The 19673-nt window shown below is 40.1% G+C and overlaps 1 protein-coding gene across 1 annotated transcript in view; it reads left to right on the top strand.

Annotated features, from left to right (window-relative positions):
• Nucleotides 1–14172, top strand: part of Acadl (acyl-CoA dehydrogenase long chain) — a 36227-nt gene extending 22055 nt beyond the window's left edge. Inside the window, exons 9-11 of the mRNA XM_027397132.2 lie at nt 7188–7315; nt 8568–8654; nt 13483–14172. Of these exons, the coding sequence (XP_027252933.1) occupies nt 7188–7315; nt 8568–8654; nt 13483–13576 (309 nt within the window). The 3' untranslated portion in view covers nt 13577–14172. The remainder of the gene's footprint in view (nt 1–7187; nt 7316–8567; nt 8655–13482) is intronic.
• The last annotated feature ends 5501 nt before the right edge of the window (nt 14173–19673 follow it).

The following is a 19673-nucleotide window of genomic DNA, read 5'->3' as shown; positions in this document are numbered from 1 at the left end:
AGGCTTGGAGGGCTTGCCCTGTGTTGATTGGCCAACTGGTTGTTATGGCCCATAGGCCCTCCCAGGGTGGTTGCTATGCTTTGTGCATCATTGCTGTGTGCTTGTCCGTAAAGCACACCCAGGGTCGTAAAGCATAGCGCCGCCAGCTAACTTCTGATTGGTTCCTTGTCACGAGGCAGGCATCTGACTTTCTAGTGACTAAGACAAGGTCATAGAGCAGTGTTCGGCCGTTATGGCTGCCAAAAGGGAAGCTGGTCCCTTCAGTAGGACAGATCCAACTCTCGAAAACCTCAACTCAGGCAGCACTGTGGTATGTTTGTGCTCACCCACATGTATGTATGTGTATGCATACAACACACACACAAGAAATAAATGCATGTGATTTAAAATGTAGTCATGTACTATACAACAATGCAGTCATCGGTGATGGACCGCAAATATGACCTGGTGATGGAGCATTTATAACATGGTAGCTCAGTATGTGACGGGGAGATGCTGGTGTAAGCAGTCTGTGGGTCATGCGGACAGATAGTGCATTCACTCACGCAGTATATAATACTTGATAAATTTACTGCTTATGTATTATGCTATACTCATTGTCATTGTCTCAGGCTACCTTACTTTTTTCATTAAGGGAAGTTTATATTAGAATAGTACGTTATGCCAGCAGAATCCCCAGACTCCTCATGTTTTACAGTGTCTCTTGCTTGTCAAGATGCTTTGCTAAATATTCGACCTGTACCATTTAGGTTTATGTTGAGACACTGTGGCTCACACAATGGAGAAGTTGTTTAATGGCCTATTACTTGATTCACCTTGTTAAGCAATACATGACTGAACTTTTATGTTCATAGCAAAAAGATAAGGAGTTATATGGCTGCTTTTGAAAGCAAGTGCCATTTGTTGTCTTCCTACAAAATAAAAGTAGTTCCCTAGACTGTCAGTAGGTGGCAGTAGCTCTCAACCTGTGGGTCACAGTTCCTGGGATTGGGGTTGAATATCCCTTTCACAGAGATCAAATATCAGATATCCTACATATCAGATATTTACATTATGACTCATAAGAGTAGCAAAATTACAGGTATGAAGTATCAATGAAATAATTTGATGCTTGGGGGTCACTATAACGTGAGGAACTATATTCAAGGGTTACAGCATTAGGAAGAGGGAGACCCACTGGTCTAGATACTTACATGTGGGGAGGGTGGGTGGGTGTCTGCTGTGTGTGCGGAGTATGTACAAGAATGTGCGCAGGTTGGTACACTCGGGTATACATGAATGGAGGCCAGAGGTTGGATAGTTTTCTCCATTGCTTTCCAGCTCACTGTTTTGAGACAAGGTCTCTGACTGAATCTGACACGGTGGCCACACCATTCATTCATAACTTGCATACATCTCACATTTCTCCTTTTGCCTAGATTACGATCAGTTTGTTGAGAAGAAAAACCTTGAATGAAATTTCTCCTAACACAGTAGCTATAGTCAATCCTTGAAATATGAGCATCCAAAATTTGAACAGATCTAAAAAATGTTGCCTTTCTTTCTCCATAAGATCTTAAAACAGTTCCTGACAGGCTGTATCAATAGCATTATATACATTTGACTAGCCATCAGCCACAGTGGCAGTTCCCAAGGCTGCAAGTTATCCCCAGGAGCTCCAGGCTGTCCACCTCAGCCCAGCTGCTTTGTTGGGCCCCCCCACCGAGCCACTGGCTGGCTGAAGGTGGACAGACGGTGGCTGCTGCCAGGACTGACCTTGGCCTTAGTTCGACTTTTGCCCTCCAGGCCACTGGAAAATCTGTGGCTGTATTTTGGGCACAAGCCTGATCCCCTATTTTCTCTTCTGTTGGGACTCTGTTTGACCCAGTGCCCTTCCTGAACATGTCCAAAGCAACCTCTAGAAGGCTGTGTGCATTTCTTCCTCCCTATGCCTTGCTTTCTCTGTAGGAATAACATATTTTTAACTGAAGTTCCTGTAAGGCAGCCACCATCTCTAATCCCTGAGTGTCAGTTAGTTCCATTATCTGAAAAGAATCTTAATGAACTCGCCTATGTCAGTCCTCTTCCTTCGAGGCCTTAGCGTGGCCTGGCATGCAGTACCAGCATTCTCGTAAGCTAGCAGTTTCACAATCAAAGTTCCAACACCTGTGTCTCTAACCTTTTTGGATCATGTCCACATAGGCCTAGAAACAAATTCTGAACTAACTCCCTAGGTCCCTGCCTGCCCTCTATAACAAATACTCTCCCCTGACTGGCAGGCCTTGGCTACCGGCTTTCATTTTCCTAGGGGTGAGGCTTCAACAGCAATATTCCCTATCAGCCTCTGGGTATTACTGTTAGTCCATACTGCACATAAGCCATTTTTAGTTCCTTGAGCTGTTTGAATGGTATTGGTGCATGCATCCTGCTTATGTTCCCCTGAGCCTCTCTCTCTCTGATCTGAGGAAGCCTGCAAATTTCCCATCTCCTGTGAGAGCAATTTAGCTAAAACTTTCAAGTCTCTTAAGCTCATGCTGAATTTTCCCATTGAGTATTTGCCTCTCTATATTCCCAGTTTGAAATGAAGGAAGTGAAGACTCTCTCATCCTGCTCATCCCAATCATTTGTCCTGTATATTTTTTACCACCTAGCCACCCCTTGGCAGGCTCAGAGTTTTCTGTTCTCCATTACATTCCTAGATATCTCCTGCGGTCCTGCACGTATGCTAGGCTGCACCTATGTCTTCCTAAGCCCCAGCGCTACTTGAAACACTGACAGAGTCACAGCGGTGGCTTTTGCAAGCAGGAAGGATCCTTTTAAAACTCTCAAACTCTAAAATCTCCTGTACTTGCTTTCACTTTGTTTCAGCTCTCCTAGCTATTAAACTACCCAAGTAAATAAACATACAATCATCTGGTTAACAATTAATCTGCCTGATTTCTCTAACTATATACATTTTTACTTTCAAGGCTAACTTACTTCTCTTTACCATCTGGCTAATATTCCTGTTTCATATTTACAGTTACCTGCGTTTTTCATTCTGGAGTTTAACTCATCACATTTTACTACTTTATCACCTGACATTTCAGCCTCACATCTACTTTGTGCACCTTTTCTTGCTTTATGGGTTAAATAACCCATTTACCTTCTTTGTCAGCTGCTGGCTGACATTTTTGTGTTATATATATACTTTTGTGCACATTTCTACTTTAGGGGCTAAATAACTCGATTTACCTTTTTTCGTCAGCTGCTGGCTGATGTCTTCCTATTTTATATTACAAATATCTGTTTCCTATTTCTACAATTATTTACAATTTTATTCCTGTCTTAATGCTGTTCACTCACCACATTTGGCCACTTCTTTCTTCTTTTTTCTGAGACTTCTCCGACTGGCTCGACTTGGACAACTGTCTTTTCAAAGTGTTCATGCCTCTGCCTGTCCATTGTTTCTTTGGTGTCCCTTTCTTGGTGGTGTCCATGGCTTCTTCCCCCGTTCTCAGGCCCCATGTTGGGTGCCATTTTGTCATGGCCCGGCATGTCTCAGCCCCAAGCCAGGGTAGCCATGAGGTTCCGCCTGAGTGGGGGAGGGTGGACTTGGAAACTCCTAGCAACCCAACAGCGATAAAGACCAGACACAGGCATCTTGTCATCTCAGTTCCATGATGCAAAACTGGAGTCTTTTCTTTATTCAGCATCTTCCTGGCTGTTTCCTAACCATGCTTCCCTGACTCTGAGGCCATTTCTCTCCCCTCTGGCAGACCCCTATCGCCAGCTAGCTCCTCACTCTCTCTCTCTGCCCTCACTTGTTACTCACACACCTCGCCCTCCACCCAGGTACAGGCCTATTCAAATGCTTAGTCCTGTAGTGATGCAAACTAGGGGACATTCCCCACTGAGGCCATGCCATTCAATAGCAAATCAGTTAGCATCTTCGAGCTATTCAATGCATACCTGAGCTCCTGGTTACTGGAACTGCTGGAAATTTCCTAATGGAATTTTCCTGGTCCCCAACAGCAGTTGTGTTGTCTTTGAGACAGAGTCTCTCTATGTAGCCCTGGCTGAGCTGGAATTTGCTTTGTAGACCATTGGCTGTCCTTGAACTCTGAGAGATCTCCTGCATCTGCTTTCCAAGACTTGTACCACTGTGCCTGGCTAGAACCTATATTTTAATTGTACCAGTGTTTAAAGTGGGAGGTCCTCTTTTCTTTCTCTGTTTCGTTCATCTGTGGGCAGTGAAGTGAAGATGGAATGGTATTCTTTTCTAATAAGAGTGCTTAGTCATTTTCTGTGTGATACATACTATTGATTTTAAAGACAAAACTATTTGGGAAAGAAATAGGAAAAGAAAAAAAGTATCTTTTTCTTCAATGTCTTCAAACAGAAACTATCTAGTTCCTAAGACCTTAAATGTGGCATTAATTAACAGTAAGATTAGGTAGGAAACTGAATATGTTTTTTTTAATAGTTAAATCATAATATATACTAATAACAACTAACATTTTTGCTTTAATGACTCCTTGGGCTTGCTAACCATTCCAAGGTGCCTTCAAATCCTAAAGTTCCAAGATAACTGTCATTTATTGCTTAATTTTAAAACAATTACATTTATACTCTCCCTCTCTGCAACACCCTACCGCAGCACTCTGTGTGTGTGTGTGTGTGTGTGTGTGTGTGTGTGTGTGTGTGTGTGTGGTTATGCACACCTGTGGCAAGTGTGTGGAGGTCAGAGAACATTTTGTGGGAACTGGTTTTCCCTCCACCATGTGGGTTTTAGGGTTGAATTTCAGGTCTCAGGCATGCAGGAAAGTGCCTTTACCTGCTGAGCCATCACCTGGCCCTCATTCAGAAAGTCCAGAGAGATTTTAGTCAGTTCACTTAGTTGCTTACAGATTTCTTTGTGTGTGTGTGTGTGTGTGTGTGTGTGTGTATGAGAGAGAGAGAGAGGGGGGGGGGGGAAACGAGAGACAGCCTTGAACTGAGAGAGAGGCGGGGAACAGTGAGACAGCCTTGAACTCCCGACCTCCTACCTCTGCCTCTCCCATGCTGGAATTTCAGATTCATGCCACTGTGCATGGGTAAGATTCTCTCTAAATTTAAGCTGCACTTTGTACTGTCTGCAAATATCAGTACCATTAAAGACACTTCTGTGAGCATGTCAATCATTCATGAAAAGCACCCTACCTGTAATGGGTGATGCAATCCTTCTCATCCATTCATCACAGAGTGGTTTCAGAAATCATGATGCTCTCTGGTGAAGCACAAAGGCCAGTTCTGTTCACCAGCTTCCAGTTTCGTGCCAAGAATATGTAAATATTTCATCTCTTTATCTTCAGACAGTAAATTATGTACTCTTGGCGGCATTCCTTATTTTTAGACCTTTGGACCTAGTGGATGTGCTGCAGTAAGAATTTTAAGTGGGTTTGATTTTTAACTTCAGCTTCTAGAAGCTTCCAGCATTTGTGTAGAATAGCTTTCAGAAGAGAGAGGTCTTGACCTTTTCATATTTTAAGTTAAAAGCTCATATGTAACATCATGGCAGTTCTCAGACATTATCGGATCTCCCGCCCCATCCCAGCCTTTTTCTCTTAAACTTAATGTTATACATGTCATGGATTTAAGCCAGCGGGAGACTTAGAATTCAGGGTTCAGGGTTTTCTATGTCTATAGAAAATGACTTCACGACTCTTTCAGATTTTTCTCTCTGCAAACTTGAATGTGTAAGTGGGTAGGGGGGACTTTATGCTGAGTAAAGATAGAGATTTAGCCAAAGGACCTACAGAGTTAAAAAAGGAGATGGAAAAAGTGTGACCTGCCAGTATGCTTCACATTGGAGGCCTGGACTCACAGGTGGCCATTGGGTACTTGGAGATAGCAGTTACACTTTTTAGAAGAGGATGGGGCAAAACCACAAGAAGACACTTGGTTTCATTAACACAATAGTTGATACATTCATGAGGCATCTGGCCCACAGAGCCCCCACTCCATCTTACTCTCTCCCAGCTCTCTCCTGGTCCCGCCATTGTTCTATTCCTATTCTTGGTTTTCCCACATAGAAAAATACTGAAATTGTACCCGGCCCTGCACTAGTCACATTGAACATTCAGCTTTACTCTTTGAAAATTGCCATAGCCACAAGTGTAAAAGTAGATCCAACATCCCCTGAGAGACTGCTCCCACAGCCTCCATTGGGAACTCAAGCCTGCCTTTGGACCCTGAAGTATAGGGTTAATTTCAAGGTTTCAGTGCAGCCTCCATGGGTGTGCCTGCTGTTAGCCACAGTGGACGTATCGGACACCCCACAACAGCACCATCAAATTGTAACTTCCTCAAGGAAGTAGCAAGCAGTTGGCTCAGATGGGCCTCAGGCCTCAGTTAGACTAGGTTGTGCTTTGGGGGGGCTCTACCCAAGTCCAAGCCTGAAGGAGGTTCGAGAGCTGGTGCCAGCAAGAACGGACGTAGACTCAAAGTTCGGGGTGTGAGAGCCAAGAAACAGTGAGTGAATAGAACTTGGCAGAAGGAAGACCAATGAGGAACAATTGAGATGGGCTAAATAGAGGGATCTCCAAGCTCACTGTTGGCTGTCTAATGGGCAGCAGGAGAGGGTAGACTCATCGCTAATAATACCTGCAAATAAGACCATTCAGAATTAGTTGGAGGGTATGTGAGGCTCTTCATTTGGTCTCTGCCTATTCCGTTTCCATTATTAGTACTGTGATTACTAATCTCATAAATTCGATGATGTGTATGTGATTAGATAAATCCATCTTGCCCCTCTATCACGTTATTTTATTATGTTACTTTAAGCCGAAGAGGCACAGTAGGGAAACACATATCCTCAATTTCATTAATACACAGTAAACACTCCCGAGGAAATGGGTATTCTAGCAGCTGTAGGTGATGGCTCTTGCCACAAGGTGGTGCTCACACATTAAATCCTGATGTTCCTTAAGCAGTTCCCTTTAAACCATGCTGGGCACTTGCCTATTTTCACCTCATTTGCTGCAGCTTTTTAAATGCTAAGATACAGGGGTTTTCTGTCTTTCTTTTTCTTTTTTTTCCATTTAAGTTAACATGTGCCCTTTTATTGGAAGAAAACCCCCATAGTTCCAGTTCTGTTTTCCTTTAAATTTTTCTTATTATGTATGCATTTGAGGTGCTGAGTTGAAATCTATACTTTTAACATTCTTTTCCCCCATCTTCATCTCAAGACGGTGCAGCATAAACTAGCAGAATTAAAAACAAACATATGTGTAACGAGAGCTTTTGTGGACAGCTGTCTGCAGTTGCACGAAGAAAAACGTCTGGACTCTGGCTCAGCTTCCATGGCAAAATATTGGTATGCACATTACTGTAATTAAAACGTGGTGTTTGTTCAGATGGCTATGGCATTTTCCCAGCCTTTAAACTCAGCCTTGAAGGTGTTAAAGGAAGAAGTCTGTAAGTGAAAAGTAGCATTTAAAAAAAAATCTGGAAAGTCCCATTGGGCTTGTTTATAATGTCCTAAGAATTACTTGAGCTGGTATGTAACTCATAACTTGCTATTAAAAGTAAAATATTAAGAGCCTGAAGTGGGATCACTGAATACTTCATTCAAGTGATAAGTTTAATTTCAAATTATCTAAAGAATGGCAACAAAGCGAGACAGAAAGAAGAGAAGGATAAAGTTTTGGAGTCTTGCAGTGTCAAGTTCCATTAAATAACTCCAACTGAATTTAATTCTCTAGTAACAGCTTAATGCTATCCGGGGAGTGTTCAGGGTGGATAGAATGTGACTTGTTTTCCACATCTAAGGAAAATGCTGAAGTACTGACTGTCTGGCCAAGGTCCTATTGAGTTTAGATAAACTTTTGCCTTTGAGTTAAGGATGATTAACAATGGTGTCAAAGGTGAGCTTGGCAACAGACCCCTGTAAAGTTCTTACGTGTTTTAAGGTGCGAGTGTGGTTTAAATCAGATGATAGAATGGGGATTGATTTCCTTAAAGAAGAAGAAGGAAGAAAACAAAACAAACCCATTTCATCTCCCTAGCCCAAAAGCAGCCTAGGAACATTTCCCATTGTTATTTATTAACTCAAGTTCAGTTCAGTCATTCCTAAACAAGGGAAATATGCAGAATCGTGCTTCCTGTAATGATTTTATAATGATCAGATTATGAGATTAAAAAGGAATGTGAAATTAATGTGGTCTTACATTTGGGCTGAGGGGAGACATTTTACATTTATGACAAGTTCTTTGGCTTATGGGAAAAGGTATAGAAAAGAATTTTATATATTTTTGGGAAGAGAATTTTACATAGCTAATATTGTTCTTGAATACATCAGCTTATGGCCATAATGGTGCTGAGTATTAAAAGACACTTTATGAATTGCTGATTATTGAGGAAGTTTTAAGGCCAGGTTTCATGTATCAAGGGTGGCCTCCTACTCACTACGTAGCAAAGGCAAGTCTTGAACTTCTGATCCTCCTGCCTCTACCTCCTGAGAGTTGGGTTATAGGCATAAACCTGTGTGGCAGGGGTTTGACCCTAAAGATTTGTGAGTACTCTACCAACTAAACTATATTTCTTTTTCTGCTTCTTTGATCATTTAGGGCATCTGAATTACAAAACAGTGTAGCTTACGACTGTGTACAACTCCATGGAGGCTGGGGTTACATGTGGGAGTACCCGATTTCAAAGTAAGTATGGGGATTCTATAATGCTTCTTTTCTTTTCCCCACCCTCTCTCCTTCCCTCCCTAAAGGATGGGGGTCCTGTTGTATAACTCTGTCTGGCCACGTGGGCCTCAGGCGCACACAGCTCTGTCTGCCTCTGCCTCAAGTGCTAGTATTAATGGTGTGCATCGCCACCACACCAGCCTACAATGCCTTTGCTTCTTTATTTAAAAAATTGTTTTAAGTTAAAAAGATTTTTTTCCATACAATATATTCTAATTACAGTTTCCTTTTCTCTAACTCCTCCCAGTTCTTCCCCACCTTCTCACCACCCAAACCCATACCCTTTCTTTCTCGTTTTCCTTATAATGGAATCTTTTCTTTTCCTTCCTTCCTTCCTTCCTTCCTTCCTTCCTTCCTTCCTTCCCCCTCTCTCTGTCTCTCTTTTTCTTTCTTTCTTTCTTTCTTTCTTTCTTTCTTTCTTTCTTTCTTTCTTCTTTTTGTTATTTTGGTTTGTTTTTGTTTTTGTTTTTGAGGCAGGGCTTCTCTATGAGGCCCTCACTGTCCTAAAGCTCACTCTGTAGACCAAACTGGCCTTGAACTCACAGAGATCCACCCACCTCTGCCTCCCAAGTGCTGGAATTAAAGGCGTGCGCCACCACCATCTGGCTGATGCTTTTCTTAAGGACATGGAGAAGGGAAATTTACTGTACCTTATATGGCAAATATATAGGGAAAGTTTATCTAAAATCTACATTTTAATGAATGTATTTATGCAAATAGAATTGGCTTTATTTTATTAGCTTTTCATTAGGATTTTTAAAAAAGAAAATAAAGAGTTCAGCATACCTTTAAATATAATGCTTGGCTTTAAAAGTCATACCGTTAAAAAGTCATTCCTTAATATATTCACATTCCCCCTTTTTGTCTGTCTCTGACTCTCTGTCTCCAAGGCCCCACCACCACCACCCCACACACATACATACACTCCTATATTACATTTTTCTTATTGGTGTGATAAAATATCCTGAAAAAAGCAGCTGAAGGGAGAGAAGGATTGATTTCAGCTCACACTTTCAGGGTATACCCATCAGAGTGGGGATGTCATGGCTTTGGGAACTTCAGTGGGTATAGATAGAGGTTCTGTCCTACCTGGTTCCACAGCTGTGCAGTCCCAAATAAACACACAGAGACTTATATTAGTTATAAACTGTTTGGTCAATGGCTTAGGCTTCTTACTGGCTAGCTCTCTCTTATTTATTAACCCATGTATTGCCATGAGTCTGTGGCTGACTTGTAATGTTCTTGTATGTTACTCATTTGGTGGCTACATGGTGTCTCCCTCAAAACTCTCTCTCTGTTCCTCTTCCCAGCATTCCTAGTTTGGTAGCCCCATCTATACTTCCTGTTTGGCTACTGGTCAGTCAGCATTTGTTCACCAACCAATAAGAGAAGCGTACATTCACAGCATACAGAAGGACATCCCACATCAAGAGGGTGGTCAGGTTGGACCTGCAGTTAGGAAGCAGGGATGAAGGATGCTGCTGCTCATCTAATAGCTTCCTCTGTACATGGTCCAGGACCCAAGCCCAGGGAATGGTGCCACCTTACTTTGGAGTGAACCTCTCACCTCAGTTAGGCCAATTGAGACAGTCTCTCACAGGCATGCCCGGAGGCTGACCTAATCCAAATAACCCCTCAGGGTTACACCTGGAAGCTTGTGTCTTAGATGTTTCCAGATTTTGTCAAGTTGATAATCAGAATTGGCCATCATAGGAATTGAACTCAAGCTGTGCACATGTTGGACAAGCAATTTACCACTGACCACTGTCTGTAGCTACTTTTTAAAAAAAACAACAACAAAATAGCAACACAGAATGATTTGCTTGCGTAGTAGAAGGATTAATGTATCGTGCCTTAAGCATCTTGCTTGAAAAATAACAGTTTTTTTTCTGAATGCAATTTTTATCTTCAAGAAAAATAGAGGTGCTTCTTTTTAATGGGTTAGAAGCAGTAGGAGTTGCCTCTCTTCGCTTTCCCTTATCACCTTAGAAAATATTTTTCCTCATACTTAACAGTATACTCAGTTTATAAAAATTGCCCAAAGAAGTTTTTTTGATGAATACACATACACACCCAATGTAGTTCTGAATCTGAGAGTAGGAATGCTATAGGCTTCTAAAAACTTGTTCTAATTTTTTACCTGGATGTCTTTGTATAGCTAGAAAAATGATCAAACAAATGCCTAGTCACACTGTTAGCCCGATACATCGGAACTTCTAATAAGCCTAAGTGGAGGTATCCCATGTGTTTCTAATGTAATTATTGAGGGACACGAACTTTTTATTGCTGTTTGGTTAAGAACACAAGTTCCTGCGTAGGTATAACTTGCTAATTCCATAGTTACCCCACAGTTTAGAAGCTTTACTTACTGGGTGTCTGTAGTTTATAACTTTATAAAACTCAGCATCAATCAGGTATTTTTCTCTCTTTGAGAGAACATAGGCATGAAATTGTTTTTTTCCAAAAAAATTGTCTGCCTTAGACTTTTGTTTGTCCTTTCAGAACTTCTTCAGGTAGACCTTAGTCGTAGCAGAACTTCCTTTTTAGATCCTGTACAGTCATGAAATAGAAGTGAGGTTTTGAATTATGCTAGCCCAAAGGTTATCATCACTGGGATTTTTCCAGCACATGTTTGTTTTCCCAGCATTCATCCATCCTATGTATAAGAGAGCTTTGTGGGTGACATGATGATGGATGTTTATCTTTAAGCTTAAGCTCTTGCATTGGCTCAGTGTCTGTGTGGCTCAGTTTATGTTCTAAGGAAGGCATGCCAAATGAAGAGTGGTCCACCACCTTGATAAGGCTATAGTGTGCCATAAGCTGGGGTGGCTGCTTTCTCAGAGTCCACTGCTTTAAGTCAGTAGCAACATATCATGGGGATGACTTACAAGTTCTGCTTTCAGTTTTGGAGACTTGAACTCCTTTAAGAAATAATTACCACCATTCTTGCCAGTGCAAAGAGTATGTGGGTCTTTAGCTAGGAAGGTCTTTCTTTCTCCCAAAGATGTGGGAGATTCTGATAGCACAAAAGCCAATTGCACATTAGACAGCGTGTGGCTATATTGTACAGACTGATTGAAGAAATCATCCCATTTGAGACTCTCACACCTGCCCCAGATTAAGCTACATTATTCGAGTAGGGTTTGGGGGCAGAAAGTAATAGATAAGTTATTGAGTCTTGGCTTTATAGGTAAAAAGGGGTGTTTTGTTCCATTTTATAATTTTTAGATAGGTAATTCTTGGCCTGTGACTTGATTTTAGTTTTATTCATTGGGTTTAGCTTTAGAGCCTTGAAGATCTCTTAGCCATTCTAGGGTGGAGACGCTGAGACAGAAGACTTCACTGCAGTTAAACATTTTCTCTACTGCCTTTCTCTGTTAATCTTAGTAGAGTAAATTTAATTAGTAACTTATGAAAGGTTTGCTGGTCTGTCATTAAATATCCTGGCAGAACTCCTTTAATGGGAAAATAAATACCCAACCCAGCTCAAAAATGTCCTCGAAGTGGTGGGATTGCTCAGGTAGGCTGGAATGTTGGGAAAGTCTTGAGATGATACGAGTGCTTGGTTCTGTAGCAAACAACCAAATCTTCCCGGGGTTGGGGATGGATTTTATATATTTCAGATAGAACTGAGAGTTCTAATTCCCTTTAGAATGCAGTTCATTGCATAGGTAAATATTAAATGAGGGCCTACTTACTTATCTGCAAGGTACCCTGGTAAATGTGGAAAAATGTAAGTTCAAAGCTGGTCAGATGCCGAGAAATTAGCACATTTTGTCTTAGAAATTCAATAATTAAAGCCCCAATTTTATATTTGAGAAAAAAAGGTCTTTAAATCTTCTTGCCGTGAAAAGTCCAGAGCTCAGTAACTTGCCGCACAGGTCCAGGACAATGAAAGCATTGTGACCTAATAAAAGTTCTCTTGCCAAAGGGGCGAGACACCCACATTCTTGTTCCAGTTGGACAATTATCTGTTATGTCACCAGTAAATGGTAATCATTAATTAACAAATGCATCAGCTGTTCTAAATCTCCTTTTTAGCCTGCAAAGCAGTAATACGTATCCCGATAGACTCCAGAGGGCTAAAGGGAAAGGAGAAAGGGTGAAAACAGAAGGTAGCTACAACAGCTGTCAAAAGTGAATCTTAAGGCTGGGGATGTGTGGCTCAGTGGTGGAGCTCTCTCTCCCCTGTCAAGATCCTGAGTTCAGTCCCTGGATAGTCAAGGATTCTCTCCCAGCATCAAAATGAGAGCAATGTGAACTACCCGTTGTGTGTTTATGACTGTGTATGTCACTTAGGATCTTAATCCCAGCTGTGACAAGAGTAACTGTTAATCATTTCCCACCAGAATAAGCTACTTGTTAACTTTTGGGGGAAAAATAACTTTCTAAAATATCAAGTGGTGGTTGTAATGATGAAATTAAAAGGAATGTCTGGAAATAAGTAATATATTTTTTTCCTTGAGGTCAGTGGATTTCAACTTTCTGGGGAGACTAAAAGATAAGAAACTAAGATGTTCTATGCATTTCTAAACATAACCTTTTCAGAATGTTGTTATATAGACTCAATTTTATAAGATTATATTAGTGTACCTGTTATTTTTAATTATAATGTCTTATCTTAATGGCTTGTAGTATACCAACCTAGTATGAATGCTGTGCTAAAAAAACTAGTTTGAATAAGGAGCTTTTATTGCTCAGAGCTCTTTAGTTAAATAATTAGTAATTATCCAGAATTTAAAATCTCTATCTTGTTTATATGAATTCCACTCTCTTCTAATTTATCTAGAGCTTATGTGGACGCTAGGGTTCAGCCAATCTACGGTGGTACCAACGAAATAATGAGAGAGCTGATCGCAAGACAGATCGTCAGTGACAGCTAGACATCTGCCTACGTCCTGCAATCCTATTACATACAGCTAACCTGAATTCAACTCTACTTGGGATAAAATGGAACCTGGAAAGGGGGAATAGTAAAGCTGTTTTATGTATGCTTATTACAGGGAAAGGAAAGAAATATAATTACAAAGATTAACACGGGAAAGAAAAAAATTTGAACCCAAAGAGTCTAAAGTTAGGCTGTAAAAGGCTTAACTTTTTTTTTTTTTATACAGTGAACATGGAAGATTTTCTAACTTGAGAGCCTTAATGTCTCACTTGTCTTTCAAATTCTGAAGAGCATAAATTTCTTTGATCCTTAAAGTTGAGGCAGACATAATTTTATATCCTTATTAACATTAAATAATACTTGCAGACTTTGAAAAGGCAAAATAATTGTAACTCATAGAAAGTCAGTCATTTCAGGTCATTTTTGCTCCAAAGTCTCTAGAACATTGGTTCCCACCATCTTACCATCTACCCCTTGCTTTTTAAGCAATGAATAGAACCCTCTCTTCAGAAAAGAACAGACTGAACCATATACAGTACACAGAGAGGCAATTATGTATCGATTACAAATAAAGTAAAACTTTAAAACAAATCATGTGTTGGATGTGTTTGAAGCACTGAAAAAGGAAAACGTGTTCTGATGGGAGACCACATAGGCTGTTAGATAAGAGACATGGGCTTTCAGCAGATCCCATTACAGTTTAATTTCAATGGGAGAACTCAGTAATTCATCATCCTTAAATCCCAGATATTTGGTAGATATCAAAGCAGAGTCTTTTATTCTTCAACAGTGTGATTTATTATAGTTACTAAATGTTGTGTGTCCTCTATAAACTAGGCCCTTAAGAATGTTGGAAAGCAAGCCTGGAATAACCCTCCTACAAACTAGTAATAATAGAGTTTAAATATTCCAGCCAGGCTAAGTATAATAGAAGCAAGCATTTAAAGTATGAGTGTGGGAAAATCATATTTGAGACATACGTAATTATTATGAAAAATAAAATCATTAGTTTATAAACTGACATTTAAAAAAATTAATTCTATTTTATGTGCATTGGTGTTCTGTCTGCATGTGTGTCTGTGTGAGGGTGCCAGATTCCCTGGAACTGGAGTTATTACAATTGTTAGCTGCCATGTGGGTAATGGGAATTGAATCCGGGTCAGTCCTCTGAAAGCAGCTCTTAACCGCTGAGCCCCAAACTGACTGACATTTTAATAGTTTGATTTTTCTGCACATATCAATAATAGTGAAAAGTTTTAAAATGAAAATACATTCTTGTTCACCTTCAAAACACGTACATATGACTTCCTATAAATGGGTATAGTAGATGAGAGGTGGAATCTTCTGATATTCCTTCCTTCATAATTCACAGCTTTGGGTTCTTGAACAGAACCTGGCATGGTTGCCAGCTTAACTCCTTTCATATACACTTATTAACATGAAAAAGGGTTCAAAATTTTTTTTTTTTTTTGAGAAAACTATGTAGCGTTGGCTGCTCTGGAAAAGCTACATATAGATCAGGCTCGCCTGGAACTCATGGTGATCTGCTTGCCTCTGCCTCTCCTTCCAAATGCAGGGTTTAAAGGCATGTGCCACTTAGCCAGGCTCAGATTCTTCTTTAAAAGTAAGAATTGATTTTTCATTATGTCTGTGTGCTCGTGAATATGTGCATGGTAGTGGATTAGTGCAGGTACCCACAGAGACCAGAATAGGGTATTGGGTCCTCTGGAGCTAAAGTAGTGAGCTACCCAGGATGGGTGTTGGGAACTGAACCCTGATCCTCTGCAGAAACAGCAAATGCTCAACCACTAAGTCATCTTTCCAGTCCCTAAAGAAAATTCTTATTATTACATTTGCAACTTGTACCTTCCTCTTGCCCACAGGAACTTTAAAGGGTTTGCTAGAACTCTCTTAGCCCTTTTGGCCTCTTTAAGTCTGATGTAGAGGTGGACAGCCCTGGGTTTGACTGAGTTTTCTTCCTTTAGGGCATAGAACTTATAATCTTATTTAAAAAAAAAGATTCAGAATGTGCTCCTCGGTTTCGCATTTGGCGTAGATGTCTTCAACAGCTCTTCTTTGTGCTCTGTTTGTGTGGCTTCGAGTAGTGTCCCCCAGGGAGGAAATTTATCATCGGAGTCCCACGCAGTGCTGAGTGTGCAAGAAACAATAAATAGTAACAAAGCTCAAAAGAACAAGCTGGGCAAGCAGAAGGAAGCATTGTTTTGTAAATACTAATGAGGATTTTAAAGGCTTGGTTAATTTTGTTTGGAGGCTGAGATTTGTAGGATCAAAATTACTGCTTTAAAATTCCCCCTTTCTCTTATTTCCTGATGGGGTGACATTGAAAACTGCTTTGAGTTGCTATTTTAAAATCTAACTGCAAATCTTTACTAACCTAGTAATCTTAGTAGTCTATTGCTGAAAGTATACAATTTCTAAATTTTTTCCATGTCAGTGTTATTTTTGGAACATACAGCATTTATTTATTTGGAGTCATTGGAAAAGTCTGACATTGAGATTGAAACCAACTGCAGGTCTGTGTCTACTGCTTTATAATAAATGTTCAAAAATACTATTTTTTAAATTTTTGTTTTCAAGAAAGATTTCTGGAGAGCTACAAATATACTAAAAACAGAGCATAGTAAATCTCCAGCTTATATTTGCAGGCATTATTATAGACATTTTCCCCCTCGAGACTTCTAGGGCAAGTCCCAGATTTCATGTTATTTCATACACATATGTACTCCAGAATGCATATGTAACACATGAAAATGTTTTGTATTTTATATCTAACCAGAATGCTAGTATCATACTGCAGAAACTTAAATTACACATGTAATTCTAGGATCATTTAAATTTACCCTGATTATGTAAAAAAATGCTTTTTTGTTAGTTTAATAAATTAGGTTCTAAGCAAGACCTACAAATTCTGTTTGGGAAATGAAGGCATGGCTTAGTGGTTAAGAACAGGTATTGTCTCCAAGAGGACCAGAGTTACAATCTCAGCATCCAAGTCAGATGGCTCACAACTGCTTATAACTCTAGCTCTAGGGGATCCAACACTATCCTGTGGTCTACACTGGTACCCATGTGTATAACACACACACACACACACCTTTAAGATTTCAATTTGATTGTATCAACTCTTAAATTTCTTATATTAGTGTTACCCTATCTTCCCCCCAATCTCTTTAAAAAATAATGTATATTTTTCCTTTTATTGTATATACTGTAAAATTGCTTTTTACAACTCTCAGAATTTTAGCATATATAGATATATTAGTTCAGTTCTCAGAGATTCAAGCAGCTTCAACTACAACCAGGATACAGAACAGTTTCAGCCCCCACCCCCAATGTCCCTTGTGCTCTTCATAGTCACAGCTTACCTTTAGTCCCTGGCACCCACTGATCTGGTCCTTGTCATCACAGTTCTGTCATTTTGAGACAATGATATAAACGGAATTACACAGAATGTAATCTTTCGAGAATGTCTTAGAAAACTGCATTTCAGATTCATCCATTTTGCGTGACTCGGTAGCTTTCTCCTCTTTGGTGTTAAGCAGAATCTCCATAGGGTATACCACAGTTTGTTTATTATTCATCCCCTTTGCCAGGAGATCTTGGTTCTGGTTAAAGTTAAATCTAGCTTCTTGTTAAGGTTAAATTCCCAGGAGGGAACTGTTGAATTGCATTTATAAAAACACTGCAAACTGTTTTTCCAGAGATCAGTACCTTTTACCATCTAACCATTCACTTAAAGAGTTCCAATTGCTCTAAATTTTCACCTCTTTATGTTATAAAAGTCATACATACTAATGTCTCATTAAAATTTTGATTGAATTTTATATGTACATGGGTGTTTGGTCTGCATATATGTCCGTGAACCATGTGTGAGCCTGGTGGGCATTGAGGCCATAAGAAGGCATTGGATTTCCTAGAGTGGTTGTGAGCTGCCATGAGGGCGCTGGGAACCAAATCTAGTTTGTCTGTAAGAGCAGCAACTGCTGTTAACAACTGATGTCTCATGGTTCTCATGTATCATTTATCCCTGATCCTACTGATGTCAGGACAGCTTTTCTTATGTTCATCTTCCACCTGTTTTCTTTGATGAGTTTTCTCAAGTCTTTTGCCCATTTGGGGGGTGGGGTGGGGTGGGTAGGTGTTTTCTTAATGTTGAGCTTAGAGAGTTTCTCTATTTTAGGTTTTGGCAAAACCAAGCGTGTGTGTGTGTGGTGTGTGTGTGTGTGTGTGTGTGTGTGTGTGTGTGTGTGTGTGTGTGTGTGTGTGTCTATGTGTTAATAGTGGGTATTTTTAGATTCAGATTGTTGATAGCACAGAAAGAAGAGTAGCCAAAAGTACTTAAAAGTGTCCTTAATGCAGAGTGAACTGAAACCAATGAGGTCGGATGACCCTGTTGCTGAAGAGCCCATTCCCTGACACTGCTAAGCACTTTATAGGTAGGCCTGAAGGGTGATGAGGCAGGAAGTCTTCACAAGCACTACTGAGACAATGAGAAACTGTCTCCTTGGTGTGTGTGGGGGGTGGGGGTGGGGTCGGCATGAGGAACTGCACTGGTAGCAGGACCTCACAAGCTTCCCTTGCTCTGTTCCAGGGGAATCACAGGACATTCTGCTAACCCAGCTGCTGCTCAGGCTTGGCTTAGATGGCTTGTGTGGAAACATGCCAGGTCTCTGAGTGCGGGCTCATGCTGTTCCCTGTAGAGGATCCCGTCCGATGTGATTTCTAGCCAGCCTTTTCATTTTGTCACCATTTAGTTAACACTAAAAGTTCTTAATGTTTGAATTCTGTTCATTTTTTTCTTTCATACATCCTATATTTGCTATCATGTCTAAAAAATCTTTACTGAAAACCTAGGCCACTCACTTTTTCTGTATTTTTCTTAGATTTTTATATTTTTATTAATTATTTAGATCTGTGCTCATTCAGTGATCTTATATAAGGTGTGAGCTTTATCTTCTAACATTTTTTTCAGCCTATGTTTAAGTGTTCCAATGTGAACTGTTGAAAGAGTGTCTTTTATGACGGAACTGCTTCTTGCACCTTGGTTCCTAACCAACTGACCATGTTTATCTGGGTCTGTTTGTGGGCCCTGTTCTGTTGCAGTGACCTGTGACTGTCCTTCCTTTGCTGCAATCCTGAGTTTGGTAGCTTTTAGACAGTTTTAAAATTGGTTGGTGGGATTTTCCTAGCTTTGTTTTTTTCAAAATTGCTTTGGCTACTCTAATTCTTTTTAAACCCTATTTACATATTTAGTGTTTTTATCTATGTCTCATAAAAATAATTCTGCAGAGCCTTTGTTTGGGGTAAGCTAGGTCTCCAGATTAGTGTAAAGAGGAGTGTCACCTGCTGGGATCTCCCAGGGAATGAATAAGGGGTCTGTTCATTTAGACTTTCTTTATTCAGCTGCTTTTAGATTTCCTCACTAAAGTGCCATGTACATGTTCTGTATGCTTATATGTAAACACCTTTTTGGAGAAACTACAAATTGCATTGCTGTTTAATTCTGGTTTATAGTTATTTATTACCAAGGTAATTATCTTGTATCCTATGGCTTGTTGAACTTAATCCTAGGAGTTACTTTATGTAGATTTCTTCGAATTTCATATAAAAACTATAATGCTATACAGGATTCAGAAGTTACTTTTCTTTTTCTCGCTAATTTGTTTTATCCTTCATGTGTTGATTCTCCTATACTTTTTTTTTTTTAAATGATAGAACTTCTCCCTCCAACAGTGAGCAGATATGAAGTGAGTAGTCGACAGCAACTAAATTTTCATAGTTGTCACAGTTTGACTTCAAAGTCCGAGATTAAGATGCCCATGTCTGGTCTTTGCTCTCAAGATGGTACCTTGAACACTGTTTCCTCAGATGGGGATTAACACTGCATCATGAGGCAGAAGGCAAAAGGGTAAAGCAGCGGGCTCTCTCCAGCCCTTTGTAAGAACACTAACCCGTCATGAGGGCAAAACCCTTGCAGCTTCATCACATGGCTTTGTTCTTCATACTGATGGATCATCAAGGAGATGTCAGCATGGATTTAGGGGGTACAACACATTCAAACTGTAGTTGCG

Source organism: Cricetulus griseus, chromosome 2, assembly GCF_003668045.3.
Source record: "Cricetulus griseus strain 17A/GY chromosome 2, alternate assembly CriGri-PICRH-1.0, whole genome shotgun sequence".
Classification (NCBI taxonomy): Eukaryota; Metazoa; Chordata; class Mammalia; order Rodentia; family Cricetidae; genus Cricetulus; species Cricetulus griseus.
The sequence above is the reverse complement of the archived record's forward strand: the minus strand, read 5'-3'. Positions and strand labels throughout refer to the sequence as shown.